The sequence below is a fragment of the Vombatus ursinus genome, unplaced genomic scaffold, assembly GCF_900497805.2.
Source record: "Vombatus ursinus unplaced genomic scaffold, bare-nosed wombat genome assembly UNPS02014798.1, whole genome shotgun sequence".
Taxonomy (NCBI): domain Eukaryota; kingdom Metazoa; phylum Chordata; class Mammalia; order Diprotodontia; family Vombatidae; genus Vombatus; species Vombatus ursinus.
Genome location: NW_020954576.1, coordinates 53,717,749 through 53,745,679, shown reverse-complemented (window position 1 = coordinate 53,745,679; position 27,931 = coordinate 53,717,749). Strand labels below are relative to the sequence as shown.

Below are 27,931 nucleotides of genomic sequence, written 5' to 3'. Positions count from 1 at the left end.
CGCGGGCCGCGCCACCAGCTTCCCTGCAGCTGCGCACCGATCGCCTCGGATCGCGCGGTGCCGCTGATGGGCGTTCCATCGCCTCCAATCGTGGGGGGAGGTGATGGGATCAACCAATTGGATTTCGTGGTGGGCGGGGCAGGCGGTGCCGTTGTATTTTGGCGGTTCGACTTCAACATGGCGAACGCTAGCGGGAGTAACGTCGGTAGCAGCAATGGCGAGGTGGTGGGAGGCGAGGAGTCGTCCCTCGCAGAGGGGTCGTCTACCGCTCACATCCCAAAAGTGAAGCTTCTGGATACCGTGGTGGACACTTTCCTTCAGAAGCTAGTGTCTGCCGGGAGGTAAGAAGGGGGTGCGTCCTGAAGTCTCGCGAGTGCTCTACGCGGAGGAAGGAGGTAAAATGCAAATCTCGCGACATCTTAGCCAGACCCGCCCCCCCATGTGGTTGCTTCGTGGCGGGGCTCAAATGCTGTAGGGGGCAGTGGGTCCAAATTTTATAAGATTCGTTCAATCGCTGACGCCCTGAGACGTTACGTGGGTGTAACCGCGCTTGGGGAACCCGCACCAACTGCTTAAGTACCCGCCCTCTGCGGCAGAGGGCGCGCCTGCTCCGGACTCAGAAGTCCTGGCCAACCTGGGAGTCGTACCTGCGGTGCGACCTCTCCCGCCCAGGTTCTCTGGATGATGAGTGGTCGAGAGCTTAACGGTGAGCTTTGGGGAGTTTTTGCACTCAGAGCTTTCCACACTCAGAGTCACAGGGTCAGACCCCAAAAACGTGCAAGGCAGCGGGGATGCAAAGATGATTCCCAGCCTTCAACAGTCGAATTTACCCAGAATCAGTGCCACCATCAGTTCAGTTCAGCATACACCAAGCGCCTACTGTGTGCAGGATATTGTTAAGTGCTGGGGATACAGAGACAAAAATGAAACAGCCCTACCCATTACGAAGTTTGCAGCCTCCTTGGGCTTTTTATCCCATTCCCATCTTTTCTCTGGCAGCCTAACTGCTCTCATAATTCACTTTCTTTTGCTCATCACTCAAGCATTTATTAAATGCTTACTCTCTGCTAGGCACTGTGCTAAGAGCTAAGGATACAAAGAAAAGGAAAAATTAGGTCCTACCTTAAGGAGATTACACACATACAGGGGGGAGATACACACATATAGGGGAATTACACACATATAGGCAATGCAATATTTTTGTTGTTCAGTGGTTTCCGACTCTTCTCTGACCCCATTTGGGGTTTTCTTGGCAGAGCTATTGGAGTGGTTTGACTTTTCCTTCTCCAGCTCATTTTACAGATGAGGAAACTGAGGAAAACAGAGTGAAGGGACTCTCCCAGGGTCATAGCTCTAAGGTTACCTTAGCAGGAAAAGCCTCTTCTACAGAAGGCAGCATTTGAGCTAAATCTTGAAGGAAACTAGATCCTGAGAGGCAGAGGTCGGGAGAGAGCATTCCAGGCATTGTAGATAGCCATTGCAAAGGTCTAGTGTTGGGTGAGGAAAGTGAGGAAAAGCAAGTAGGTCAGTATGACTGGAGCATGGATAGCATGGAAGAGAGTAATGCCTGGTAAGGTAAGGAAGTTAAGTTGGAGATAGAGTATGAAGAACTTTAAATGCCAGAGGCATCTGTTTGACTTTAGTTAATAGGAAGTCTCAGAAGTGGGTTGAGGAGGGGTGATATGAATAGAACTGTGCTTTAGGAAAATCACTTTGCTAGCTGTGTGAAAGATAGATTGGAGAGGCACAGAGACCAATTAGGAGGCTACTGAAAAAATATAGGAGAGAGGCCTTGAAGGCCTGAACTAGAGCGGCTGACATAAGTAGAGAGGAGGGGAAGGATGCAAAATATGTTGTGAAGGTAGTAACAACAAGCTTTGGCAACTGAAAGGATATGTGGGGTGAGGACTTAAGGATGTCACTGAGATGTGACAGCGTAGGTGGTCAGGAGTGGAGGTAAGGAGTTTAGTTCGAACTGTTACGATGCAAGACCCTGGAGAGAAATGAAAGTTGGAGATATAGATGTGGGAGTCATTTACATAGAGATATTCGAAGCTGTGGAGCTGATGAAGTCAACAGGTAAGAAAGTATAGAGAAAAAACTTTCCTTATCTGCTCACCCTTCTGCCACCCAAAAACATCCCCACATCTAAAAATCCTTTTAAAAAAACCCAAAAAACCCCAAACCCCTCCATTTCACTCTTTCATCCCCTCAAGCTATCATTCTGATTCTCTTCTCTTAACAGCCAGACTCCTAGAAGGGATTGTCGATGCTCTTTGTCGCCATTTTCTCACTCTTCAGCATAGAGTCATAGAATCTTAAAAGGGACCTCAGGAGGTATCTATTCCAGAGCATACATGAACAAGAATCTTTCCTACAACATTTCTTGACATGGTCATTCAGCCTTGGAAGATGTCCAGTGAGACAAAAGTGACTCCCTCAAAGCTGAGGCAATCCCCTTCACTTATGGATAGCCGTAACTGTTAGGAAATATTTCCTTGCACCAAGGCTGGATTTGCCCCTTTGTAATATCCTTGTCCTGTTTCTAGCTCCTCCTCTTGGAGTCAAACAGAAAACAAGTCTAATCTCTCCTCCATTTGACAAGAGACTCTTCTTTAGACTAAACATCTCCAATGATTTCAAACCGTTTATGGCATGAATTTGAGGCCTTTCACTTTCCTGGTTGCTCTTCTTTGGACATTATCTAGCATATCTTCGTCCTTCCTAAAATGTAGAACTGAATGTAGTCCATGTGTGCATTCTAAATGGGGCAGAGTATGGTGATACTATCTCCTAATCAGTTCTAGTGAACCCTTCCTGCTCTCTGGCTTCCAACTGCAGCTGGAAAATAAAACTACTTTTTTCAAACTGAAACTACTAAGACTGTCTTTTTTTTTCATTATTAATATTGCAGCTTTATTGAGAATTGTTTAAAAATGCAAAAAAAAACCAAGCTCTTGTAATTTTCAAGAAAGCAATTTTGGTTGTGCATATTTCAATCACTTTTTTTATTTAGAATAAGGTCAGTCTTTTTTTCTATTATTTTTTTTTTTGAGTTTAAAATTTTTCTCCCCCTTCCTCCCTACCACCCTCCCCAAGATGGTGCACAGTCTGATATAGGGTATACATTTACATTCATATTAAACATATTTTCACATTAGTGATGTTGTAAGTAAAAATTAAAACCAATAGGAGGAACCATCAGAAAGAGGAAGCAAAACTCAACAGAAGAAAGAAAAAAATAGCAGTTCAACTTCCATAGTTCTTTCTTTGGATGTGGATAGCATTTTCCATCACAAGGCCTCTGGAGATGTAAGACTGCCTTTTTCAAAGATATAAAAGATATGGAAAGTGCTAAATCCAGTCATCTTTCCTGAATCTGCATTCTTTTCTTCTTCTCTTTAGTTTTCATCGCTGTCAACCTGGGTATTCTTCCCTCTCTTGGCTTTTTGTGACACTATCTTCATTTCCCTCTGATCTGTCTGACTACTCTTTCTTCATCTCCTTAGTTGAGTCTTCATCCATCTCTACCCTATTAATCATGGGTGTCCCCCAAGGCTTTGTCCTGGGTCCTGTTATGCTCTCTGACCTCATTAGCCCCCATATATTTGACTATCATCTCTGCAAATAAGTCTCAAATTTACGTATCCATCTGGATACTTCCATTAGGAGATCACATAGGTATCTCAGACTCAACATTTCTAAACAGCACTCGTTATATATTTTCTCCAAAACCAATCTTTTCTCCTAATCTCTTCCCTGTTTCTGTTGAAATCACCCTAAGCTGAACCAACCTACTGGCCAGCCGCCTTTGCAAACTCAGCCATCCTTGACTCTGACTTTCCTTCGAGCCCCAGGTTCAATTAGTTGCTAAGTCCTGTTGATTCTTACATCTCTTCCATCTGTCCCCTTCTCTCTTCTCACACTGACCTTACCTTAGTTCTGTCTCTCATAAACCCTTGCTAACACTATTGGAATATTCTGCTAATTGATTGCCTTTTTCCATTGTCTCCCCCTCCAATCCGTTCTCCAGAGAGCTGCTAGATTAGCCTTTCTTAAAAATAGGTCTCATCATTGAATTCCCTTTCTCAGAGGCTTCCTGTCACCTCTATAATAAAATAAGACTTCTCAGCATGGCACTTAAAGCCTCTCTACAGCCCACCTATCTTTTCAGCCTTACCATGTAATTTCCCCCTCATCAAGTCTTTGTTCTAACCAAACTGGCCTACTCTCTATTCGTTACACATAATATTTCATTTCCCACCTCGGGCTTTATTCTGGGCCTGCCTCTATTCTCCCTTACATCTTTTAGAATACCTTGTTTCCTTCAGGGCTTAGCTCAAGTACCATCTCCTATTCAAAGCCTTCCTTGATTTTTCTAGTTGTCTGTGATCTCTCCCTCCTGAAATTACCTTATAGTTATTTATGTGCACATTGTACCCCCTCTTTAGAATGTCAGTTCCTCGAGGACAGGGACTGTTTGATTTTTGGTTTTGTATCCCTAGTGCTTTGCACAGAATTCAATAACCATTTAAATACCTGTCCTGTGAAAGAGAAATTAGGCTTATTCTGTTTGACCCTAGAGGGTAGAACCAGAAGTGGGTAAGTGGAATAATAATACTTATAGTGAACATTTTTTTTTAAGGCAATTGGGGTTAGGTGACTTGCCCAGGGTCACACAGCTACTAAGTGTCAACTGTTTGGTTTGAGGCCGGATTTGAACTCAGGTCCTCCTGACTTCAGGGCTGGTGCTCTATCCACCATGCCGCATAGCTGCCCCATAGTCAACATTTATATAGCATTTACAGAGCATCTTGCATATATTATCTCTTTGATAGAACAACCCTGTGAAGTAGGTGCTATCAGAGAGACAAACTGAGGATTGATCCAGGGGCAAACCTCCTGGTAAGGGGAGCTATCAAAAAGCAGAATGGCACATCCAAGGGGGTGGTACATTTCCTCTCACTAGAAGTCTTCTAGCAAAGGTTGATCACTTTTCCAGGTGTGTTGTAGGCAGCCAGGGGTGCAGTGGACAGAGCTTTGGACCTGGAGTCAGGAAGACCCAAGTTCAACAAATCCTGCCTCAGACACTTCCTGGCTGTGTGACACTAGGCAAGTCATTTAACCTCTGTCTCAGTTCCCTCATCTGTAAAATGGGGCTAAAAATAACACCTACTTCTCAGGGCTGTTGATCAAATGAGATAATATTTGTAACGTGGCACACAGTGGACACTTGATAATTGTTCATTCCCTTTTTATTCTCTCTAGTGGGGCATCTTATTTAGATCCAGGTTAGAGTTGAGATTGGGATGCTGCAGTGACTTAATTTGCCTACAGTCACACAGAGAGTTATTTACAGAGCCAGCACTGCAGCCTGACTCTCCCGACCCCCAAATGAAATGCTCTTTCACCCTTTTTTCTGTAGCCTTTTTTACCAGAGCTGTTCATGAGGAGCAAAATGAACTCGAGCTTCACTCTTCTCTCAGCCCCTCGCTGCCCCCCTGCTGGGCTCGCTTGGTAGAAAAACAAAACATGGGGGAGAAGCCAAGCTCCTTGGTGTTAACACCACCTGGCAAACTGAATACTTTAGCCCCTATATCATCAGCACATTTGTGGAAGTAAATGTATCTAGATCAAAACCAGTCTGTCTGCATATTGACACATAAGGACTGCTGAAGTACAAAGAAAAGCTTAAGTAATGGGCCTAAAATAATTGACATTGATTTTAAAAACAAAACATTTTGAGTTCCTTAAAGCTTCTAAAAAAAAAAAACCCTTAGTTTAATAGTGAATTAGATGCATTAAATAAAAAAAACTTTAGCTTAAAAATTGGGGTTTTTTTTGCCATAGTTGTTTAACTCAATAAATGTGGTTTAAAAAAACTTATTTTTTTAAGGCCTAGGTCAAGCTTTTCTTTGTGCTGCTCAGTTTACAGAGTGCTTAATCTGGTTTCTTCCTATCATTGGATCAGTAAGATTCCAGGCCCCCTGTAGAGGTAGGGGACGGGAGGCAGAGCCTAGGCCATGAGCCTTGGCAGAGATGCACTTGGGTTCACCATTAGGGAAAGCCTAAAGCCTCACCTTTAGGCTTCTAGCACTTGACGTACCTGGTATCCTCCTGATGCGAAGGGATGACTGGGCAGAAGAGTGACAGAGTAAACTCTTCCCATCATTTAATCACAAGCCTCTTTCCACAGCCCTGAGGCCATGCCATTCAAATTCATTTAGTAACTCACCTTTGACCCTTATGTCAATCATGGGCCCCCCTGTAATCTATTTACATGCCTAGTGCTGTGCTGGACACTGGATATAGCAAAGAGGTTTAAAACATAGTTCTTACAGTAAGGAATTTACACTCCAGTAGATAGAATGTTCTTGAGGGAAATAAGGAACCTCAGGAGATTTTTCCAAAATGTATTATTTCCCTCTGTCTGCCTGTTCAAAGAATCCAAAATGGAACTTCAAATTTTTTCCCATTCTCTGTTGCCATTTAAGGAATTGCTTGCTTTTCATATCCATTTACATTTGTTTTCCGAATTTGTGTGTCTCCCCTATTGAAGTTCATTCCTCCACAGCAGTACTGACAGTCTTAACCCTGAGGGCTGGGGAGATAGGAAGAGTATTTATCTATACTGTTTGCCATTCTCTGGTCACGTTCTGTATACATGCATGTGTGTGTGCTCATCCATACATGCATGTATGCACATATTGTAGATACACATGTGTGTTTATAAATGCACATTTATATCACACACACACACACACACGTACTCTCTCCTCTCCTTCAGCTACCTGAGAAGAAAACACAATTTGAATCTCAAGCTGTCCGCTTGCTAGTCCTGAGAAAGGACTAGGAGGAACAGAAATTGACCCTTCTCCAAAAGCTAAACCAGACTTCAGCCCACAATTACCCAGGAAGAGGTATCCTCATCTTCTTCTTTCCAATCCTCTGCAGCCACAGACTTCGTTTCTAGTGGGACCAGATGCAAACAGCAATTTGGTTGTCTTGGTTGTTTGGGCCTTTGCTTGGGTCAACAGGATACTACTTCTCTAGCCAGAAAGTGGGAGTTTCGTGACCCATATCCTGTATATTGTTCTTTTTTTAGTTTAAGCCATGAGCAAGCCCCTCAGGGGAAGCAGTATAGATCTAATCTTAGATAATTCTTAGATAGAATCTTAGAGATCATCTTGTCCCAACCCTTTATTTTACAGATCAGGAAACTGACATCCAAAGAAAATGACTTGCTCAAGATCACACAGCAAGGTAGTAGGAGTGCCAGGACTTAAACTAGGTGTCATAATTCCTACTTATAACACACTCATTCCAGTGGGTTTCAGAAGATAGCTGATCTTGTCATTCTCACTTCTTATACCTCCCTGTGGATTTGAGATAGGGGATTAGAGATCATTTGAGAAGTAGAGAGGGAACAGAGTGAGAAATACATAGCAGTGTTGTCCCCCCCAGTGTTGTGCTATTATGCCTTTTATCTAGGTTAGCCCCATGTACCCTGTCTCAATATCCCATTGTAGAGTAGGGAATGTTTTGGCTTTTGGTGAATCTCATAAACATTGGTTTGTTTGTGAGGAGTTTGACATTTAGGCACTTATTAGAAAAGGGTTACAGTGCAAAGGGTTGCCCCTGTTCCATCTGGCAGCATGGGCTCTTTTGGGGGCAGTATTGTGTGCCACCTGTGTTCCAGAGTTGCACGTGGGCCCCTTGCCCCACTCCCAGCCCCAACGTGCTTTTCCTGACTAAATTTAATGCTCCTTGGAGTCATCAAAATGGGGTAGTATGAAAATGTACTGTCTTGTAGTAGTCAGTGGAGTAGAAAAAGAGAACACAAAGTGGGAGAGAAAGCAGCAAAGATAGCTCATTTAATTTAATTAACTCCTTGTGTCTGAAGGAAAAGAGAGCTAGAAATATACTTCATTTGGGGGGGGGAGTGATAAGAAAGCCACAGATAATTGAAATGTATGGAGAAATAATTTCCTTCAACCTCAATCCCCATCCTAGCATTTGCCCAGAGCTGCAGGGTGGCTAGGTTTAAATTTCCCTGTCTTCCCAGCAAAATGAGCATAAAGCAGGGAGCAGGAAAAGTGAGATCCTGGATCATCTGCCCAGAATCCTCAGCCTGGAGATGACTCATGATGGAGAGCTGTTCATCTTTCCCGGTTTGGTAATCAAAGCAGCAGCTGAGCAAGTGCCTTGTAATGGTGATTTAACTCTATTTTCTCATCCCTTTGTCTAGTTATGAGCGATTTGCCAAGTGTTACAAGCGCTTCTACAAACTCCAGCCTGAAATGACACAACTAATATATGACCAGTTTATAACTCAGTTGCAGACATCCATCCGGGTAAGTAGATAAGAAACCCAGCTAATTCCCTTGGTTTTCTGATTTTGCCACTAAATTTTAAGTCCCTTGAGGTTAGGAACTATATCTTATTGATCACTAGGCCTAGTGCTTTGCGTATAGTAGATAACTGTATATGTTAGTTGTGTGAGGAAGTTAGGTGCATCTGAGGCCATGTGGTGTAGAAGAAAGGACACTGAGTCACATTAACCTCTGTGACTTTGGGAAAGTCCTTTTACCTCTTTGAGCTTTAACCTTCGCATCTATAAAATGAGAAGCTTAGACTGGATGACCTTTAATGGCTCTTCTAGCTTTTAAGTCTTATTATCTTATGAACAGTTCCTCTATAGTTATTGCCAATCACCTTCTCAGCTGGTCAGATGATATCATTAGTAACTGAATGACCGTGATATACCTAGCCCTTCCTTGCTTTTGGTGGTTGGTACAGAAGAAATGAAAGATGGTGGTCTCTGTCTTCAGGAGATGGTGAACTGGAGGGATCGAAAATGTTCCAGAACATACTCTCCTGTCTGTGGGTATGGAAAAAACTCCAAACATTAATTGCTAGGAGGTTGGAAGCATTGATACCTTATGACATTGTAATTCAGTTAAGTGGGTATTTATGTGTTTCCAGCCCTTGGTTAACTGTTAAGTATTATGGGGAATACAAAAGCAAATAACATGATATATTTTCTAAAATAACTTATGCTTCAATTAAATAGAGAATAATTAAGGCAGGAAAAAATGTTTAAATAACAAAATGTGTGGTGTGGACTATATTTAAAAATGTTAGACAAAATCCACATAAACTAGAATCAGTGAAAGCTTTTTGTTGGAGTTTATAGAGTAGGGTAGAGTTGGGGCAGCTAGGTGGCACAGTGGATAGAGTGCCAGATCTGGAGTCAGGAGGACCTGAATTCAAATACAGCCTCAGACACTTACTAGCTGTGTGACCCTGGGCAAATCACTTAACCCTGTTTGCCTCAGTTTCCTCATCTGTAATGGTCTTTACCAAGAAAACTCTACTCCAGTTTCTTTACCAAGAAAACCCCAAATGGGGTCACAAAGAGTCAGACATGACTGAAATAACTGAATGACAACAAAAAGGATTTGAATAGGCAGAGAGGGAAAAGGAGGGCATCTTAAATGGAGGAGGAGGAGGAATCACAATGTCTTAGAATTGCAAGGTCCCTTAAAGGTCATCCAGTCCAACTTGTACTTCAATAGGAGTCACCTTCTGGCATCCCTGAGAGCTCTTCATCTAGCCTCTCACAAAGACCTCTAATAAGAATGGAAAGCTCAGTACCTCTAGGGACAGCTTGTCTGCCTTGGAGTTCCCCTTCTTTCTTTTTTTAAATTAATTTGTTTATTTTTAGTTTTCAACAATCACTTCCATAGGCTTTTGAGTTTTAAATTTTCTCCCTCTTCCTCCCTACCTCCTTCCCCAAGACGGCGTGCAGTCTGTTATAGGTTCTACATATACATTCCTGTTAAACATATTTTCACATGAGTCATTTTGTAAAGAATTAGAACCAATAAGTGGAACCACAAGAAAGAGGAAACAAAACAAAACAGAGAAAAAAGAGCAAATAGTATGCTTTCATCTGCATTCAAACTCCATAGTTCTTTCTTTGGATGTGGTTAGCATTTTCCATCGTGAGACTTTTGGAGATGACTTAGATCCTTGCATTGCTGAGAAGGACTAAATCTATCAAAGTTAGTCAACGCACAACGTTGCTATTTCTGTGTACAATGTTCTTCTGGTTCAGCTCACTTCATTCAGCATCAGTTCATACAAGTCTTTCCAGGTTTTTCTGAAGTCTGCCTGCTCATCATTTCTTATAGCACAGTAGTATTCCATTACATTCATATACCACAACTTGTTCAGCCATTCCCCAACCGACGGGCAGACAGTTCTACTTCTTACTGTGGTTTTTCCATGCTGTCTGTTTTTCTGTATTTTCTACCTGTTGTTCCTAGTCCTGCCTTTTGGGAATAAGCAAAACAGTATCGTCTTTCTTCTACACCAGAGACCTTCTGTTCTTGAAGACAGCTGTCTTGTCCACACTAAGTCTTCTCTTCTCCAAGCTAGTTCCTAGTTCTTTCAAAAGATCCTCATGTGGCATGATCTGTTGTCCTTTTAGCATCATGATCACCCTCTTCTGGAGGTATTGAAATTTATCAATGTCCTTCCCAGAATATTGGAAAAAGCTATCCTGGCAACTGTGAAAAGAATGTGTTGCTAAATAAGAGGTGATAAGATTAGTCAGATAGAGGTCCTTAAATGCCAATAATTTGTAGACTTGGTCTGACAGGCAGTATGACGCCAGTGGAGATTTCTGTCTGTTTCTTCCATATTGTTTCTATATTGTCTTGCTTCTTTTCTCCTTTACTCTCAGGAAGAAATTTCCACAATTAAGGAAGAAGGAAACCTAGAAGCTGTTTTGAATTCCCTTGATAAGATTGTGGAGGAGGCTGAGGACCGAAAGGAGCCAGCATGGTAAGAATTGATAATGGGGCAGTTAGATGGTGCAGTGGATAGAGCACAGGCCCTGGAGTCAGGAGGACCAGCCTCAGACACATGATACTCACTAGCTGTGTGACCCTGGGCAAGTCACTTAACCCCAATTGCCTCATCAAAAAAAAAAAAAATTGATGGCATAAAAGAGGAAGGGAACCGAAGACCCACTTGTGTGGTCATTTTTAGGGAATGTTTGGATTCTCTTCCAAATAGCTGCAACTCAGAAGAAAGGGTGATAAAATGGACTTAATCATCATTATAATTAATAATCATTATAAAGCTTTTTTATGGGTGCTTGACAGATAGTTATGCTGCTGTGGTCCCTGCTCTGTGAGAAACATACTGACGTAGAAAGAGCAGAGACCATAGAATAAGAGTGGTAAAGTAATATTTAGTTTAACATTTAAGTATTTTCATCATACAGGGTATCCCAAAAATTTTAATACAGTTTTAAACTTTATTAACTTCAGAAGTATAAAAGCTATAAACTTACAAAAAGATCACTTGAAAGCTTATTTAAATTTCTTTTACATTGATTTAGTTTTGTGAATATTGTTTAATAAGTTTTTTATTTTAATTCAGTTTTCTGGATGACACTTTTCAGGCCAGTATATCAGTAGAGGGGGTTCCTCTTGCTTAGCCATTGCATTCACCCAATCTATTTTTTTGTTTTGTTTTTGGGCTTTTTTTTTTTTTTTTTTTTGATTGAGCAGTGGGAGTTAAGTGACTTGCCCAGGGTCACATAGCTAGTAAGTGTTATGTATCTGAGTCTGGATTTGAACTCAGGTCCTCTTGAATCTAGGCTGGTGCTCTATCCACTGTGCCACCTAGCTGCGCCCCCCCCCCATTCACCTGATTTATCTCCATTAGACTTATGGGGTCACATCCAAACTGCCATATATACATCAAAACCTTGTTTTTCAGATGATCTTAAGGCTAGGATTACATCACTGAGCAGCAACTAATGAAAGTTTTTACAAAATTCAAAAATAGACTAGCGTAGAGACTTGGAAAATGCTTGATAAAATAAAAAAACAATAAAACATATGGTTTTCTAGGTCAATATGCAGGCCACAGGGGAGATCTAGAAGGAGGAGGAAACATGTAGCTCTCAGAAGCTCCAGGTTTGATGAGAGACAGGATGTGCCTCAGGGACTGATAAACAAGGGTATATGATACAGCTAGCCACAACTCCAAATATCAATGGGGGGGCGGGGTGCAGAGGGAACCACAGGTAGGAAGGGGGCAGTGTGGTGGAGTTTGGAGAGGAAGAATAGAAAAATCATATTAGTCCTAAATAAGAGGAGGGACTGTTAGAGTTGGGAAGAACATGATGGTAGGCTTAATAGAGGTGGTAGAAAGAATTCCTGATTAGAATGGTTCAAGCTAGGGGCCACTCGGCAGGTCTCCCCAGGTAGAATAGACTTTTGTGGGGTTATTAAAAGTGACAGATAGTAGAAGGCAATAGAAGACACCTCAAAACCCTAGTTAAGTTAGGCTTGGACACAGGAAGCAATTAGTCATTAGGAGAAGGCAATACCTTCCCCTCTCTCCACCCCACCTCCACTCCAGATCTCTTTACCCTCTTTGTTTATGTTGCTGTGTCTGAATTTCCTGACTAGGCGCCCCAGTGGGATTCCTGAAGATGATGTTCGCAGTACGCTGATACCCTACTACTTACAGCAGCAATCATCCCTGAAGCGACTGGTCCAGGAACAGGAGAAGGAGAATGTCAAACTGGCTGAAATGGTCCTGGAAGGGCGGAAACAGGTGCTAGAGCTACAGCAACAGATCCAGGCGCGGAAGCAAGCTTGGCAGGCAAGTGTCCTCTTTCCTCCTCCTTTCTGCTGGTAGTGTTTTACATATGTTATCTCATCTGATCCTCGAAATAATCGTATCAAGTGGGTGTTGTTATTATCTCCATTTTACAGTTGAGGAAACTGAGGCTGAGAGAGGTTAAATGACTTGCCTAGGGTCTCACAGCTAGTAAGTGTCTGAGGCCAGATTTTAAACTCAGGTTTTCCAGCACTCTTTATCTACTTCGCCACCGAAGTAGAAACTTCATTACAGGGAACAAGGAGAGCAATTATATTATGGCTAATTATATTTGGCAAGAATGCCAGCATAGGACTCACAACTAGTGCCTCTGTCTTCCCTTTCCCCATTAGTCATTTGGCATTTTGATGAAGCTTATCAGAATTCCAAGAACACTGACGTGGGAGGTGTCATGAGAGTTAAAAACCAGCACACAGTGCATGTGTGCATCCCTAGCCTCAGAAAAAAGAATGAGGGGCTTCTATGCTAGGGATGGGGTCTGCTGCGTATTTCTGAGGTGGGGGAAGAAGTGAAAGAATATCATCCACCCCAGCACGGGTAAAATATAGACATGTTCATAGGCAGTAGGGGAGAACGTCCAGGCAAGAGGGAGAGAGTGAAGATTAGAGAGGGAGAGGGGAATGATTCAGGGTAAAATATACAAAAAGAAATGGGAGGGAATGGGATCATAGGTACATGTAATAGGAATAATCTTGGCAAGGAGAAGAACACCTCTTCATCAGACACTAGAGTAAAGGAAAAAAGAATGGAGAATGTCAAGGGATTTTGAGATGTGGAGAAGGTGACACTTCTCTTCTTAGACTGTGTGAGGCAAAATCCTCAGGAGATAGGTGTGGGAAGGGGAAGGTAATGAGGACAGAGAGAAAAGGTTTGAAGAGTTGCTGTCAGGAGTTCCAGAAAAAGTCAGTTAGAGAAATCCAAAGAACTCTTACATTTTCTATTGCTATGGAGTATCTTACTATGACCTCCTGTACTTAAATGAGCTCTGTGGCCCAGTGTCCCATCTCCTGGAACCCAGCCACCCATGACTATTGGTTGAAGCCCAGTGTCTGGCAGACCACTCCAGAGCCACCACTAAGGTTTGTATCATCATTAGAAGCAAAGCAATCCTGATGGTCATGTAAAGCAGCCCATGCCCACTGCTGGAGGTATTTGGGTGTCGCTTCCAATAACGCCTCCTGTAGGAGTGCCGCATACTCCAGAGAAGTGACTTTTACCGTCCTGGTCTCCCAAAATTAGATCCATACTTCTTTGGGAAGTCAAGTCGTCCATTCATGAGAACTGTGATGGAATTCCCAGAACACTTAGGAAATTCCCACATTGCTTGTGGCACCCATGCCTGAGGAAGTGGCATGTCTGCAGGCCCAGTAAAAGCAGCCGTGGACTTTCTCTGCAATAACACCCTCTGTGCTCCTGATATAAGCTTTGCTCTGAGGCCATTTCCCCCTTCTTTTTCCCACCTTTGATTAATCTGATTAGGAAGGCTGCTTAAGTTTAGAAGAAGTTCTGATGTATTTTTGTTTTTTTAAAGAAGGAAAATAAAAGAAAAAAATGAAATCAAGAACCCATACTTTTTAAACTATTTGTCACCTTTGTGCTTTCTAGCAGTCTCAGTAACTGTTTACTTTGTATTAAACAGAAATGAATAAATTTTGAGCAGCCTTTTTTTTTTTTAAAAGGAAATCAATTAGATAGGAGTAAAAGGCTTGCCTTGCTGCAGTGAGATTGGATAGCATAAATTCTAGTGGGCCCAGCCTGCAGGGCTCTGTGACTTTCTGTAGCTTCATTTAACCATATGTGAGTGGGCATGGATGAGGCAGATGAGAATAATCTAGGGTAGGGATTTGTAAGGTGACAGGAGCAATGGAATAAGGGAACAAGGGATTCAGGAATAGAAGGCAGTGTAATGTTGTGTACCGGTTAAATAAAGATTATAAAAGGAACAAAAGGAAGCTGAAACAGAGTGATGGTCTGGGAGGGCCCTCAGAGATGGAGCAGCTGAAGGTCATAGGTAAGATCAAGGATGGCACTAATAGGATTGAAGCATAGGGAGAAACAGAATGCTATAATGGTATCATTGCATAAGGGAATTTTAGAATTCTTGGTCATAGAAATGGAATAATCATTTGCAGGTGAAAGTAAGATTAAAGGTATGGCTATCCCTATGTGTGATAGATGCAGAATGGAAGTGTAGATCATGGGAGAGTGAGGAAGTAAGAGTTTAAGCAGTTTGAAGTAACACCAACATGTATATTGAAAACTCTAAATATAAGAACAGGAGTTGAGTAGAGGGAAAGACTGGGCGCTATGTAATGAACTTGATGAGAAAGTAGGGAAAATGGCCAGGGGAGCAGGAAATGACTGCCTCTAGGATCTGGATTGAGTGATGTATTTGGATAGAGTGAACCTCAAAGGAGGAGAAGCTGCTGAGTTACGGTGGCAGAGGGAGAGTCTGGAAATGACAGTAGGGAACCAGAAATAGTCCAATCCTTTGAGAACCAGTATGTTGGGGGCAGGGTATGAGAGAGGATGTAATAATACCAGAGTGCCCTAGATTGCAGTATTGTGTGGTATGAGACTGGGCTTTGTGAGTTCTAAAAGACAGGAACTCAAGAGGAAGAGGTATAAAATGAAAGGAGGTTTGTTAATGATGTCCAGATTCCAAATGGTGCAGTGGAAGGGGAAGGCACACCTCGGCTGGGACTCGGGAAGGATAGGGTTGACGTGGGTGGGTTTGAGTGAACATAAAGTAGGGAAATGGGGATCGAATCTTGGGCAGGCAGGAATTCAGCTGAAATCAGGAGAGTAAGAGATGGTAGGAGCTTGTCGGCCACTGAGGATTAAGGCCAGGCAGTAGTTCCCAGCTGCTCCATGGATGGCAATAGCTGACTGGAAGCTCATGGTAACTGTTTTTTGTTTGTTTGGGTTTTTTTTTTTAGGCAGGTGGGGTTAAGTGACTTGCCCAGGGTCACACAGCTAGTAAGTGTCAAGTGTTTGGTCTGAGGCCGCATTTGAACTCAGGTCCTCCTGACTTCAGAGCTGGTGCTCTATCCACTGCGCCACCTAGCTGCCCCTTATGGTAACTGTTATGTCTGGGCTATCTGCTGCTCGGTGGATGAGGATTAGTGGAAGGAATTGGGGATGAGAAGGGAATGGGGCTGGAGAAGAGAAGATTTGAGGGCACAGGAAAATATGGTAGTTTTCTTCAAGGATCTGAAGGTTTGTCATCGGAAAGAGAGACTGCACTTGTTCTGCCAGCTCTACAGGGCAGAACCAGGAATAAAGGAGTGCATTTGTGCTTGAGGTTAAGAAGAACTCCCTAACACCTGAAAGTGTCCCAGAAGGGACGGGCAGGAGTGCTCAATACAGAGGGAGCTGCCAGGTCAGGTATGTTGTAGAGGGGTTCTTTTTCAGGAGTGGTTTGGACCCGGGGGCCACTGAGGTCTCTTCCAATTCTGAGATGGCGAGATTCCGTAAGGAGCAGTTTTGAATGTCACTTTGGTAGAGCCTTGAGATCAGTGAAGAGATTAGATCAAAGAAAGTGATGAATAGCCCTCATCTTTTAAAGAGCCCTTTAAAAGTGTTAACAACATCCCCTTGGCATATAGTCTGAGAGATCCGGAGTTAAAAGGTGGTTACCTGGAGCAGCAGAGAGAAGAAGCACAGGGATGATTATCCAGATGGGAGAAAGAAAGCCTTTGGTTGGTAATTGAAGATAGAGGAGGAGCTGGAGCTGGTTGTGATTGACAGTGACAGCTGAAGAGACAATGCTTACCAGCAGCAACTTAAGGCATTCTTCCTTCTGATCCCTTGGGAGATGGGGTCAGGAGACTTGTAGCAGCTAGTAAGACTATTTTAGCAGCTTTCTCTCTTGTGTCTTTGGAGCACAAATTACACCTCCCGCCCACCCCCTTAGGGGGATGGGCAGAGATTTATTTCTTCATTTTCCTCACCCTTCTGTTGAGGGAAATTGTTTTCCATTGGTTTATAGGTGTTAAGAATGATCTTATTGGGGGCAGCTAGGTGGCGCAGTGAATAAAGCACCAGACCTGGAGGACCTGAGTTCAAATGTGGCCTCAGACACATTAACACTTACTAGCTATGTGACCCTGGGCAAGTCACTTAACCCTCTTGCCTAGCCAAAAAAAAAAAATGATCTTGTTGAAAATAGGAGCCAAGAGAGCAGAGAAGCAGGAAGATGTACCACAAGCACCCCACCCTCCAAAAAAACCAAACTAAAACCCTTACAAACAGATCTAGAAAGTCTACCAGATTGACTTGTGATCAGGAAATCCATGAAAAAATCACACAAAAAGTCATTTTTCCAGCCCAGGTCAGCATAAAGAAACAGAGAGGTCTGTGGACATTGGGGATGGGGTCTTGCTAGGAGCACACTGGGTAGAGCACACTAGCACAGGGAGACGCTGTGCATGAGGGAAAGAGCAGGTTGCAGTTCCAGCACAGAGAGGCTTAAATTTGTGCGTGGTACAAGAAAGAACAGGTGCTCATGGGCAGTTCTATCAATACCCTGTTCAAATCACAGATTTAGGGTGGGCTGAGGAGGGGACCTGCACCTAGGGGTGACATTACAGGGTAAGAAGCAGTTGTGAGCTCTAGGATGAGTTCCAAGAGAGGAGTGTGATCAGAAGCAAGCAGCTGCTGTGTGTCTCTGACCCCAGGAACAGAGCAGGGTCTCATCAGTTCTACTAGTCTTCTTCCAGTCTGAAGCCTGCAGCAGAGTAATCAGGGCAGGAATCCCAGATCAAAGGGGGTCTGCAGTTTAGTCACTCTGAACCAGCAGTTTTCCAACTGGTTTATAGTGGCTGAGTCCAGCAGAAGTCTACTGAAATTCCATACAGGGTGAGCCCACAGTCCTGTTGTTCAGACCCAAACCCTAGATAAGAAACTTGCAGAACTCAAACCTGGGAGGCAGTGATCAGATGTTGCTCTCATTTAGATCCCTCTGGAAGCCCTGAAAGCTTGCCAGTCCATAGCCTAAGCTGTCCTTGAGATCCTGAAATCACACAACACTTGGTATTCCTAGAAAGCAGCAATAGAAGCAGCCCAGACATTCCCTTCAGAAGTGCAGAACCTGGACCTAATATAAAGTCTTAAGTAAGGAAGTAGCAGGAAAAATGAGCAAACAAAAACAAATCCCATCATGAAAAGCTATTATGGTGATGGCATACATAAGACACAAACCCAGAATTAAAGAATACCTCTAAAACATCTATGGTCAAAGCCTCAAAGAAAAACAAACCTTGGGCATAAATGCAGCTAGAAATCTTGGAAAAAATGAAAAAGTTTTTTGGTGTTTATTTTTTAAGAGTGAAAATATTTTTCTTTTTTAACATTTACTTCCATTAGCTTTTTTTTTTTTTTTTTTGCTCTATTATGAGGGGATCGGGGTTAAGTGACTTGCCCAGGGTCACACAGCTAGTAAGTGTTAAGTGTCTGAGGCTGGATTTGAACTCAGGTCCTCCTGACTCGAAGGCCACAGCTCTATTCACTGCGCCACCTAGCTGCCCCTCCATAAGCTTTTAAGTTTTAAATTTTGTCCCCCTCCCCAAGATGGCATGCAATCTGATATAGGCTCTACATATATATTCATGTCAAACATATTTTTACATTAGTCATTTTGTAAAGAAGAATTAGAACCAATGGGAGGAACCATGAGAAAGAAGAAACAAAACAACAAAGAAAAAAGAGAGCAAATAGTATGCTTCCATCTGCATTCAGACTCCATAGTTCTTTCTCTGGATGTGGACAGTATTTTCCATCGTAAGTCTTTTGGAGATGTCTTAGATCCTTGTGTTGCTAACGAAATAAGTCTGTCAAAGTTAGTCATCGCACAATGTGGCTGTTACTGTGCATAATGTTCTCTTGGTTCTGCTCACTTTACTCAGTATCAGTTTGTGTAAGTCTTTCCAGGTTTTTTTGAAGTCCGACTGCTCATCATTTCCTTTTTTTGGGGGGGGGGCAATTTGGGTCACATTTCCTCACATTTTGCTTATACGTTGTATAAGGAAAATCTTTTTCTTTAATTTTTTCAATTAACAAACTTTTTTCCCTCCCATTGAAAAGAGGAAAAATAAAATAAAAATTCCTTGTAACATATGCATTTTCAAGCAAAACAGATTCCCTCATTGGCCACATCTAAAAATTTATGTTGTATCACCTCTCTGTCAGGGTGGTTAGCATGCTTCATCAGTCCTCTGGAGTCATGGTTGTCTTCTGGTTGGTTATTGCATTGATCAGAGTTCTTATGTCTTAGACATCATATTTCAAGATATATGAAAAGAAAACTGCCCAGATATCTTAGAACAAAGGACGAAATGGAAATTAAAGAATCCACTGGTCACCTCCTGAAAGAAACCCGGATCAAAGGAAAAATACTGCTAGCAGCCAAAAAGAAAGAATTCAGATACCAGGAAGCCACAGTCAGGGTCACACAAGATTAAGAAGTCACAACCATAAAGAAGCAAAGAACTCAGAATATGATATTCCAGAAGGGAAAGGATTTAAGTTTACAACCAAGAATAACATACCCAGCAAAACTAAGTATAATGCTACAGAGTGGGAGTTGTTTTGTTTTTCTTGCTGTTTCAGTGGGGAGGGGTTTTGAGAGGGAAAGAAGGCAGGTTTTTGCCAATTGAAAAAATTAATTTAGAATTGACCCCCAAAAAGAGTATGATTTTAATGTATGTTTTCCTATTTTCTTAGTGTGGCAAAATTAAATGGTTTTTAAAAATTTTGGTGATTTGCTTAGACTGTGGGTAGAATCTGTTCTGGTTGGGGGCACACTGAACCCAAGAATAGAGTCTCTATTGCCCATTAAAAAAAAACAGCAGTACTAATGCAATTATTAAGAATCATAATGTTTGGCAGGGCAGTGGATAGAGCTGTGGCCTTGGAGTCAGGAGGACCTGAGTTCAAGAAATCCAGCCTCAAACACTTGACACTTACTGTGTGACCCTGGGCAAGTCACTTCACCCCCAATTGCCTCACCAAAAAAAAAAAAGAATCATATTGTCTTAGACTAGACAGGTGAGAGTCCCTCTGTAATCTAACATTGTATTGTGTTCATGGACATCACATTCTGGGAAGCATTGGTAAAATGCCGTGTCCAGGGGAAGGCAGCCAGACTTACATCATATGAAGATTAGCTGAAGAAAGTAGGGATGTTTAGCCTAGAGAAGAATTCACTTATGAGGAACCTAATAGTTGTCTTCAAGTATTGGAAGTGCCGTCAGTCTGCTAGAGGGATTACGTGAATTTATTCTGCTTGATCCAAGAGGACAGAACAGGGAGCGATGGGTGGAAGCTGCAGAGAGGCAGATCCAGGCTCAATGTAATAAAATACTTCCTAACAGATGGAGCTGTCCAAAAGTGGAATGAGCTGCCTCTGGAGGTGACGGGTTCCCGTAGATGATAGAAGGGATTCTTTCTCAGATCTCGTTTGGACTAAATAGCCTCTGAGGGCCCTTCTGACTCTGAACAGTTCTGTGACTCTATGAAACCTTTTTTTATTTTTGTTTTTGCATCACATTAATTTCCAAATATATGGCTCCCATCTCCCACCTTGAGTCATAAAGTAAAAAAAGAAAAAGAGAACAGTTCTTTTTTTTTATATGCAGCATTACATTTTTTAAAACTCTTCTCTGGGGCCAAGCTCTGTCATTATAATTACAGAGTTCAGTTACATCTTGTTCGTCTAAATGGTTTTAGTCATGGTGTATCTTGTTTTCCTGGTTTTCCTTTCTTCATTTTGCATATGTTCATATAGGCCTTCCCATTCTTTTTTCTAAATTTTTTAGATTCATAATTTCTTACAGCTCAGAAAAATTCCATTACATTCACGTGATTCTATATATTGTAGATTAATATCCTACAGTTGGATTTAAAAAAACAAACAAACAGCTGCCCAAGTTGAGGATGAGGTGACTAGGAAAAAGATCATATGAGAAGACATGGGAATTTTGTGCACTGTGAGTTCAGGAACGAGTTAGTGTTATGGCAGCCAAAATGGTCATCAAAGTCCAAGATGGGGGTGGGAGGGTGAGAGTCCTTCTAAACACCACCCTGCTCAAACATCACTTTGTCTTCTTCCTCTGTTGTTTCCTGTTCTGGGCCCCTCCCCCTCCCCCATTATTGCTTTGTCCTGGTGGAGGGGCTTGCACAGCTCAGTGAAACTATGAGCTATGCCATGCAAGGTTACAAAGGTACACAAACAGTATGAAAATGATGAAAGAGATGACATCAGAAAATGAGCCCCTCAGGTTGGAAGGTGTCCAGTCCACTACTGGGGAAGAGCAGAGCAACTCGAGGCTAAATCACCAACATTCTCTGGATTATGAAGAGAGCAAGGGAGCACCAGAAAAACATGTACTTCTACTTCATTGATTACACTAAAGTGTGGATCACAACAAAATGTGGCAAGTCCTCAAAGAGATGGGAGTACCAGATCATCTTACTTGCCTCCTGAGGAACCTGTATGCGGGTCAAAAAGAAATAGTTAGAACCCGGACATGTAACAATTGATTGGTTTAAGATTGGAAAAGGAGTATAACAAGGCTGTATATTGTCACCTTATTTATTTACCTTATATGCAGAGTACATCATGCAAAATGCCAGGCTAGATGAATCAAAAGCTGGAATTCAGGTTGTTGGGAGAAATATCAACAATCTCAGATATGCAGATGATACCACTCTGATAGCACAAAGTGAAGAAGAATTAGCCTCTTGAAAGAGAAGAGTGTAAAAGCTGGCCTGAAGCTTAACATCAAAAAAACTAGGATCTTGGCAACTGGTGCCATCACTTCCTGGCAAATAGAGAAAGAGGAAATGGAAGCAGTGTCAGATTTTATATTTTTGGGCTCAAGATCACTGCAGATTGAGACTGTAGTCATGAAATTAAAAGATGCTTGCTCCTGAGAAGGAAAACTGGCAGATCTGGGCAGTATACTAAAAATCAGAGCCATCACCTTGCCAGCAAAGGTCCATATAGTCAAAGTTGTGGTTTTTCCAGTAGAGAATAGTGTCTTAGACTAGAAAGATTGTGAGAGTTGGGCTATAAGGAAAGCTGAGTGCTGCAGAATCAATGCTTTTGAATTGTGGTGCTGGAGAAGACTTTTGAGAGTCAGCTTTTGAGACAGCAAGGAGGTCAAATCAGTCAATACTTAAAGAAATTAATTCAGGCTATTCACTGGAAGGTCAAATACTGAAGCTGAAGCTTAAATACTCTGGCCACGTAATGACAAGACAGGAATGATTGGAAAAGATCCAGATGTTGGGAAAGATTGAAGGCAGAATTACTAGCTGTGTGACCCTAGGCAAGTCACTTAACCCCAGTTGCCTAAAAAACAAACAAACAAACAAACAAACAAAGATTGAAGGCAAAAGAAAAAGGGGACCAGCAGATGTTGAGATGGTTAGATAATATCAGAGACAATGAACATGAACTTGGACAGACCTGGAGTGATAGTGGAGGATAGAAGGGCCTCGTGTACTGTGGTCCATGGGGTCACAAAGAGTCAGACATGACTGAACAACAACAAAGCTGTGTGTCTTGAGAAAGGGGTCCAAGATACGGTGATCACACCGGGTCTCCAGAATGTCACTGAAAGGAATCGGGGATTCTTTGGTTGCATAAAGAATGCTTATCTTAGAGAAGAGAAGACTTAATGGGGACATGATCTTTGTTTTGAAATATTTAAAGGGCTGTTCTGTGGAAGAGGCTTGTTCTTGCTAGGGCAGAAAGAGAACCAATGTGGAATAGTTACAAGGAAACATGTCTCATCTTAACATAAGGAAAAACTTCCTAAGTACTAACACTGTCCAAAAGGGGAATAGGCTGCCTCAGAAATGTTGTAGAAGGGATTTGTGATTTAAGTGTGGTTCACAATAAATGGTCATACACATCTACCATGATTTTTTTTTTTCCTATTGGGCCTTCAGTGAAGATGAAGCAGAAGATCCTGCCTTTGCTGTCTAGTATAAATCCAAGTCCAGAGTAGAGGCCCATAGAGGGAAAAGATTTTATTTTTTCCATCACTCTTGTATTGTTTTTCTCTTTCTCCATATCCAGGCTCTTAGCAAAAAACAGAGAGAGCTAGCAACAGTGTTGGAAGACCCAGAGTGAGGAGGCCAGTCAGCTGGACCCCACCCTTCCAATACTCTCAAGACTCCTTGTCTCTGGCTTTGGAGGGACCCACATCATCTGAACAAATTAAATTTCGTGAGGACCCGTGGAGGTAGAATCTACAGGGGCTGAAACTCTGAGCTACCTTGAGAGGGGAAGCCAGCTAAGAAGAGGGCTATAAAATGCCCACTGATCCAAGAGCTGTAAAGGGATCCACCAGAAGCCAAGGATGCAGGTTAAGGCCTCTTCTTCATGTGTTTTGGGCTTCTCTGGTGCCGTTCATCCTGCTCCCCAACTCCACTTGTGATTTCCTTCTATTTCCCACTGCTTTGGAGTCAGATGGGCCACAGGTTTTCACTCATCTTGGGCCGGATTTTAATATCTCTTTCTTCACTGAGCCCAGCACAGTTCCTCCCCCTCCTCACGTCCCTCTCAGTCCGGACTGCCCCAGCCACAGAGTTCTTGAATCCTCTAATCATGGAATCTGTTTCCAATCTCCACTGATTGCTGCCTTGCTGGCCAAGCTGATGCCCTGTCATGTTCTCCCCACATCTGTAAATAAACTTCCTACATTACACTGTCATCTCTCTGCTCCCAAGATGTTTGCCCCTGTTGGCCTCAGCTGTCCCTGATTTGCTGTCCTTATGCTGGTCCCCAGGCTAACGTGGAGCATTTGGATCCAGGACCTTGAGTTCCTTTTGCAATTAGGACAGTTTTCCCAGTTTATACAATCTAGAGCCTCTAGGTCTGGGAGATAAGATGGAGCTTAACTTTAGCCCTGATAGGAGAACATCTGGGATTTCCTCAATCCCCAGCTCTATCTCAGTGATTTTAGGCAAATAATTTTGTCATTTTGTCTAACCTTGACCCTCACACCACCTTTCTTGTTTTATGTCTGGGCTTGTTGAGAATAAATCTATATAACTTACATATCTTGTTGTAGTCTTCTTTATTCATGTGGATAAAAATAAGTTGATACTCTCTAAAAGGCATCTTTCTCCCTTATTTTAATTCCTACTCACTGTCACTCCCCAAAGTAAGAATCAATAGGATACCAAGGTGGCAGGAGAATAGATTAATTTAGATGTTTATTAAATATACCCTACACACAAAAAACAAGACAGTCCCTCTGAGTAGTTTACAGTTTAGTAGGGAATGAGACAGGTATAGAAAGAATGCTAAGTTAGAAAGAAAGCTCAGATAGCAGGAAGGACTTCACAGAGATAAATGATAATTAATGATGATTAAATGATGATTGCATTTCTCATAGTTACTGGGAAAATTAGGATTAGACTGGAGTTAAGCTCCATCAACGGCCAGTTTCTTACCTACTCCTTTGATCCTAGTCCCCTACAGCCCAGCAGCCCAAGGAGAAAGTGTGTTTGTTTACTTGGTAAGTCAGCCAGACTGTCTACCCCACCTCTCTCTAGGGTTGATTAGGTCACAGTCCAGACAGAGGGGACCCATGTGGCCTCTCTCTGCCATTCAGACCAGGCCTATATCAGGAGGGGAAAGAAGGCATTTTGGTACAGAATGTTTTTGAGACTTTTCCTTTCCCTTTTCCCTTTGAGGATCCATCTCCATGAAACTTAAGGGGAAGACATTTTGTATATCCGGTATAGTTCTAGGTACCACATTTCAGGAAGAATGTTAATAAAGTTGAGATCATGCCGTAGGAGAAGTTGTTGAAGGAACTGGGGGTGTCTCACCTTGAGAAAACTCACATAGAAGGATTAGATTTGTTTCATTTGACTCCAGAAGTCAGAAACCAGAACCAGGAGTAATGGGTAGAAGTTTTAGAGAGGCAGAATTAGGTTAAATGTAAAGAAAAACTTCCTAAGCATTAAAGCTATCTTAAAATGGCTTGGACTGCTTCAGGAAGTAGTGGTTTCGCCCTCACCAGAGGGCTTTGAGTGAAGACTGGAAGACCACTTGTCAGGTGTGTCCCAGAGAGGATTGATTCTTGTTTGGACATTGGTGATCTCTTCCAGCTCTGGAATTCTGTGAGTGCGTAGGTCCCAGTGTAGTAACGAGCAGGATTCCCAGGAGCACCTGAGATTATCCATCCTCCTGCCTCCTCCACTTTGATCTCACACAGATGGGTCTCCTAGGAGAGAGATTCTTTCTGTATTCCAATGTCTCCTGTAACCTTCCAACACCAGGAAGTCCTTCTTGATATATACCTTCCACTCCTCTTGTGGCAACGTCAGTGCCCTCCAATGCTGCTGTCTGTGGAGATGGTACTCAGCAGTCCCACTTTTAAAGTCCTTTTCAAGATGTTTGGAACCTAACATACTGTGTCCCACCCCCTATCCTCATTTGAACCTTAACATTCTTTTCTCCCATTATTCTCCCCAAGCCCTTCATCCAACTCTTCATCTCCTGAACCCCAAGGAGTCCAGCTCAAGCCTCCACCCAGAGTCTCAGTCAAACTCTTATTTCCTCATAAATCATACCCTGACTTTTGGCAAACAAAGGGGTCACAGAACCCGGGTAATCAGGGGCATTGCCTGGTGTTCTTTCCCTGGGGTTTGGCATCTTCTCATAGGGCCTGAGCCACTAGGATCAGATGCATGGAAATCATAGGCTAGGAGAGGAAACAGAGCCAGACTCTGCTCATTGACCTATTTAAAACCCGTCATCCTGAATTTCCTTCTTCCTCCCCTGGCTTCCCATTATGCCTATTTAAGCTGCCACTACACTTAGGGACAGGGAGGAGGACTTGAGGGAGAAGGGGAACATGGTGGAGAGAATATAGCCAAGTGGGGACCCTGGAGATGAGAGGGAATGGTTGGGGATTCAGTTGCCTGGTTCCCTAGCTCCTTCCTCATTTCAGCACTAGTTTGCGCATAAAACTATGGGGCTACAGCATGGACAGCTCTGAATAGGTGTAGTGGGAAAAAGGGGCACCTGTGGCTGAGAGCACAGCTGTACCCATTGAAATCTCCAGGTCTTCATCCTCCCATCCCTTGAACACTTGTTGATGTCTCCCAAACCACAACATCCTTTGAGGTTGGGGCCTGTCAATCCCAAGCCGGATAGCCTTCAAATAGAGCTGGCAAGGTTTACCTCAGGCCCACCCATCTGTGGTCAGCCAGGGGTATGCCCCTCCCCTCAGGGGCCAGGAAGCTCAGAGGGTATAAATGATGCCCTGGAAAAGGGTGTAAAGAGACAGGACTGGTGTGGACTGAACTGAACTTGACCTGCTGGACAGAACTGCATCATGAAGATAGTCCTACTTCTCTCCTTGCTGACCCTGGTCACCCTCTGCCTCTGCAAGCAAGGTGAGTGTGGGTCCGAGGGAGGTAATGGTCCTTTGTGGAAGGAGCATGGGTTCTCAGCTCCAGCACCTGTGCCTCACCCCCAGTCCTCCATTCTTCAGTTCCTCTCAGTGCTTCAATTTGGGCAGGCTTAACCCAACCAACAACCTATCTTGGATACTTTCTTTTTCCACCAGCATTGCCTTCTAGGGAGGGATTGGAGAGTAGGGTGAGACCAGTGGAAAGTTGAGATAGAACCTTGGGTCACCTTCCTCTCCTGTCCCTTACCTCTAGGCTGGTCAACCAGTATGGACTGGTGTCCATACCTTTTTCCTCAAGTTTTCCAAGGAGAGAAAAACATTAAAATATTTCCAAAGAGAAAATGGTTATTCCAAATTTTAGCTCACCTCATGCCTCCTAATGTAATCCCAGTTTTCTCTCTGTTCTGTGTAGAAAAAGGAACAACCAAAGTGAAAGAATGAAAGGGGTTATACAAGAAAAATGCTTAGGATGATTCCTTATTATCTTTTAGATGCTCAAGCGGGTCCCCAAGACTCTGGCAAAAGAACAGGTAAGTACTGGGGACTTCGGAAAGGGGGCTGATTTTCATAATGTGTTGTTTCATTTGCACACTCATTTCATGATGAAATGCCAAGGTTCCTGAGCACCTCTGTCTCTCTCCCATGTGCCCCTTACCTCTGCCTCCAGCAAGGCCTCCCAACTCCTGCTGCTGTCCCGTCTCCTGTCCTCCTGTCCTACCATTAGTCAGACTGCTCTGAGGCTCAGCTGGGAAAGTGGAGACTTCCCTTTGCTCCACTCCCAGCCTTCTACTTAACTGGGTTGAGGGGAGGGAGTCTGCTGCAGACATTGGTTCCCTCCCTCTGGGCTGGTACGGTAGGGATGGCCAGCCACTGACCTCTCTCCTGCTCCCCAGCCTTTGCCTCCAGGCGTGAGAGCAGTGAGCTGGTGAGAAGACCTAAGCGCTACCTGTACAACTGGCACGGGTGAGTGTCTGACAGCCTGGGGAAGAGGGGCTGCTTCACTCAGGCTTCTAGGGACTGGGGACGGTGAGGGGAGACCTCTCAGAGCCCGTGAGGGTATCGAGGCAGTTCATTCTCTCTGGCTTTGTGCTGGGCAACCCGTGTGCCATGAAGTGCCCAGAGCAATGAGAGAGACCCTAGAGAAGGCCCTTCCCCATTCCATTTGCCCATCTTTGGACTCTTGCACAAGCCCTGAAGTGGAAGGGGCGGAGGTCAGACCTCCCTAAAACTCCCAAGGTTGGGGAAGGCTTGCTCTGTTAGAGGGCAGGGGGAGGAATAGACTAATGCAGCCCTCTCCCCTAGGCTTCCTGCTCCCTACCTTGACCCCCTGGAGCAGAAACGGGAGGTGTGTGAGCTTAACCCTGACTGTGATGAGCTAGCTGACCACATTGGCTTCAGTGAGGCATATCGGCGATTCTACGGGACAGCCTAGAGCCCGTGACACCTATTCCCTCCCTCCGATGTGCCCCCCATGCTGCCTGGAGGTCCTGGCTCCACCCTTCATTCGGAAACGCCTGGCCCACTTCTTCAGCCTCAAGCTACACAGCTGTTCCTCCATTAGCATACCCAGTACATGGCCCACTCCAAAGTTCCTACCTTCTGGCTTTTTCAGAAATAAACACGAGGGGAGGAGGAATCAGCTGGTCTATCATTCTTCTGTCTCCATTGTGTGTGTGTGTGTGTGTTTGGGCTGGGAAAAATGCAGAACTTTCTGAGCTATGCCTCTGACTATGGGCAAACCTGGACTTGCCCCATTCTCTACTCCCAAGAGAGGAAGGAGC

General features: G+C 43.4%; 2 protein-coding genes across 2 annotated transcripts; both read left to right on the top strand.

The window, feature by feature from the left end:
* Positions 1-139: 139 nt before the first annotated feature.
* On the top strand, positions 140-23,777 carry PMF1 (polyamine modulated factor 1). The gene is made up of 5 exons (XM_027870928.1): positions 140-341; positions 8,249-8,354; positions 10,751-10,851; positions 12,495-12,690; positions 22,796-23,777. Exons 1-5 carry the CDS (start codon positions 178-180, stop codon positions 22,847-22,849), a joined length of 621 nt encoding a protein of 206 aa, XP_027726729.1. The 5' UTR covers positions 140-177; the 3' UTR covers positions 22,850-23,777.
* A 1,904-nt stretch (positions 23,778-25,681) lies between these two features.
* On the top strand, positions 25,682-27,786 carry BGLAP (bone gamma-carboxyglutamate protein). Its single transcript, XM_027870929.1, has 4 exons — positions 25,682-26,133; positions 26,642-26,680; positions 27,044-27,113; positions 27,453-27,786. Exons 1-4 carry the CDS (start codon positions 26,073-26,075, stop codon positions 27,580-27,582), a joined length of 300 nt encoding a protein of 99 aa, XP_027726730.1. The 5' UTR covers positions 25,682-26,072; the 3' UTR covers positions 27,583-27,786.
* Positions 27,787-27,931: the final 145 nt, after the last annotated feature.